The sequence below is a fragment of the Pyrgilauda ruficollis genome, unplaced genomic scaffold (genome assembly GCF_017590135.1).
Source record: "Pyrgilauda ruficollis isolate IOZ18807 unplaced genomic scaffold, ASM1759013v1 scaffold1279, whole genome shotgun sequence".
NCBI lineage: Eukaryota > Metazoa > Chordata > Aves > Passeriformes > Passeridae > Pyrgilauda > Pyrgilauda ruficollis.
Window position 1 is genome coordinate 3,205 of NW_024511199.1, and position 2,369 is coordinate 5,573.

General features: G+C 60.6%; 2 protein-coding genes across 2 annotated transcripts; both read left to right on the forward strand.

The window, feature by feature from the left end:
• Positions 1-6: 6 nt before the first annotated feature.
• Positions 7-1,501, forward strand: LOC121348648. Its single transcript, XM_041458405.1, has 2 exons — positions 7-365; positions 572-1,501. The coding sequence occupies exons 1-2, from the start codon at positions 277-279 to the stop codon at positions 1,089-1,091; spliced, it is 609 nt and encodes a 202-aa protein (XP_041314339.1). The 5' UTR covers positions 7-276; the 3' UTR covers positions 1,092-1,501.
• LOC121348649 lies at positions 1,289-2,138 on the forward strand. The gene is made up of 2 exons (XM_041458406.1): positions 1,289-1,631; positions 1,666-2,138. Exons 1-2 carry the CDS (start codon positions 1,289-1,291, stop codon positions 2,136-2,138), a joined length of 816 nt encoding a protein of 271 aa, XP_041314340.1.
• The last annotated feature ends 231 nt before the right edge of the window (positions 2,139-2,369 follow it).

Consider the following 2,369-nt stretch of genomic DNA (forward strand, 5'->3'; position numbering starts at 1 on the left):
ACCCGGCCCCGCCCCCCGGCCCAGCACAAAGCACCTTTGCATAGATCGGGTTCAAAAGGAACCAATTTTACAACAAAGGGGGAGGGGATCAACCCCCCCAGAACGGAAACGGGGGGGGAAAAACGCCCCTCCACCTCCCCCGGACCCCCCCCGACTCTGCTGGGCACGGTCCTGAAAGAAGATGGCCGCCAGGAGACAAGATGGCCGCCAGGAGACAAGATGGCTGCCAGGATTTAAGATGGCTGCCTGGAGTCATGGGAGTTGGCGGGAGGCAAGATGGCCGCCGGGTTTTGTGGGCTGCTCGTAGTCAAGATGGCTGCCAGGAATCAAGATGGCTGCCTGGAGTCACGGGAGTTGGCGGGAGGCAAGATGGCCGCCGGGTTTCGCTGTCAGCTGGTGGTCAAAATGGCTGCCAGGAACCAAGATGGCCGCCGGGCTTCAGTGTCAGCTCCTAGTCAAGATGGCTGCCTGGTCCCAGTAAACAAGATGGCCGCCGGGCTTCGGTGTCAGCTCCTAGTCAAGATGGCTGCCTGGTCACATGTTGGTCAGAGCCAAGATGGCTGCCAGGAACCAAGATGGCCGCCGGGTTTTGTGGGCTGCTCGTAGTCAAGATGGCTGCCAGGAATCAAGATGGCTGCCTGGAGTCACGGGAGTTGGCGGGAGGCAAGATGGCCGCCGGGTTTCGCTGTCAGCTGGTGGTCAAAATGGCTGCCAGGAACCAAGATGGCCGCCGGGCTTCGGTGTCAGCTCCTAGTCAAGATGGCTGCCTGGTCACATGTTGGTCAGAGTCAAGATGGCTGCCAGGAAACAAGATGGCCGCCGGGCTTCGGTGTCAGCTCCTAGTCAAGATGGCTGCCTGGTCACATGTTGGTCAGAGTCAAGATGGCTGCCAGGAAACAAGATGTGTGCCGGGAGACAACAAAGTTGGCAGGAGTCAAGATGGCTGCCGGGTCACGTGTTTGTCAGAGTCAAGATGGCCACCAGGAGGCAAAATGGCTGCCAAGTTTTTGCATCTTTTTTTGTCAAGATGGCTGCCGGGTGTTGGTGTGAGCTCACAGTCAAGATGGCCGCCAGGAGACATGAAAGGTTGATGTGAGTCAAGATGGCCGCCTGGTTTCGGTGTCAGCTCATGGTCAAGATGGCTGCCAGGTAACGTGTTTGTCAGTCAAGATGGCTGCCTGGAGGCAAAATGGCTGCCGGGAGTCACAGAGGTTGCTGAGAATCAAGATGGCCGCCAGGCTAAGCTTGTAATCAAGATGGCCGCTGCATCAGGCGCTGATCAGTCAAGATGGCCGCCAGGAAGCAAAATGGCCGCTGGGTTTCCATGTTTGAGGCCAAGATGGCCGCCAGGTCATGTGATGATTGGATCAAGATGGCTGCCAGGAAGCAAGATGGCCGCTGGGTTTCCGTGTTTGAGGCCACGATGGCCGCCAGGTCATGTGATGAGTGGATCAAGATGGCCACCAGGTCATGTGATGATTGGATCAAGATGGCCACCAGGTGTTGCTGTCCCCTTGTGGTCAAAATGGCTGCGAGGTTCAAGATGGCGGCTGGGCGGAGCCAAGATGGCCGCCCCAAAGGAACAAGATGGCTGCTGCTGATGTCATTGATTTCAAGATGGCCGCCAAAAGGTCACTGTGTCGGCCATATTGGGGTCAATCAAAGGTCACCGCGTCGGCCATATTGGGGTCAATCAAAGGTCACCGCGTCGGCCATATTGGGGTGACCTTGTCGGCCATTTTGGAACATCAGGGGTTCCCCTGTCCGCCATATTGGGGTCACCCTGTCCGCCATCTTGGAGTCAATCAGAGGTCAATTTGTCGGCCATATTGGAACCACCCCGTCAGCCATATTGGGGTCAACCAAAGGTCACCGCGTCGGCCATATTGAAGTCGATCAAAAGCGACCATGTCAGCCATATTGGAACTACCCACAGATCACGTGACAACACCCACTCCGCCGTCGGCCATTTTGTGCTCTATCAACCACTCCACATTGACTCCGTCAGCCATTTTGTATTTCCCCCCCTTGCGCGGGGGCGGCCGCGCAGCGCCGGGGGGGCTGCAGCCGGCGGGGCGGGGCCGAGGGGGAGCCCCGCCCACGCCGCCTCCTCTTCACGGGGGCGGGGCCTCCGTTAGCCCCGCCCCCTCTCCTCCTTTTCGCCGGGGGCCGGGGGAGGGGCTCCCTGCGCCTGGCCCCGCCCTCCTCGCCGCCATCTTCCTGTGGGCGTGGCCTCCTCCGCGGTTCCCTCTGAAGGGGCGGGGCCAGCGGCGCTCCGGGGCGCCCCCTGGTGGTGCGGGGCGGCGCCGGCGAGGCCGGGCGGGGGCTGGGCGGCCGGGACCCCTCCCCTCCCCCCCCTTCGCCTCGCT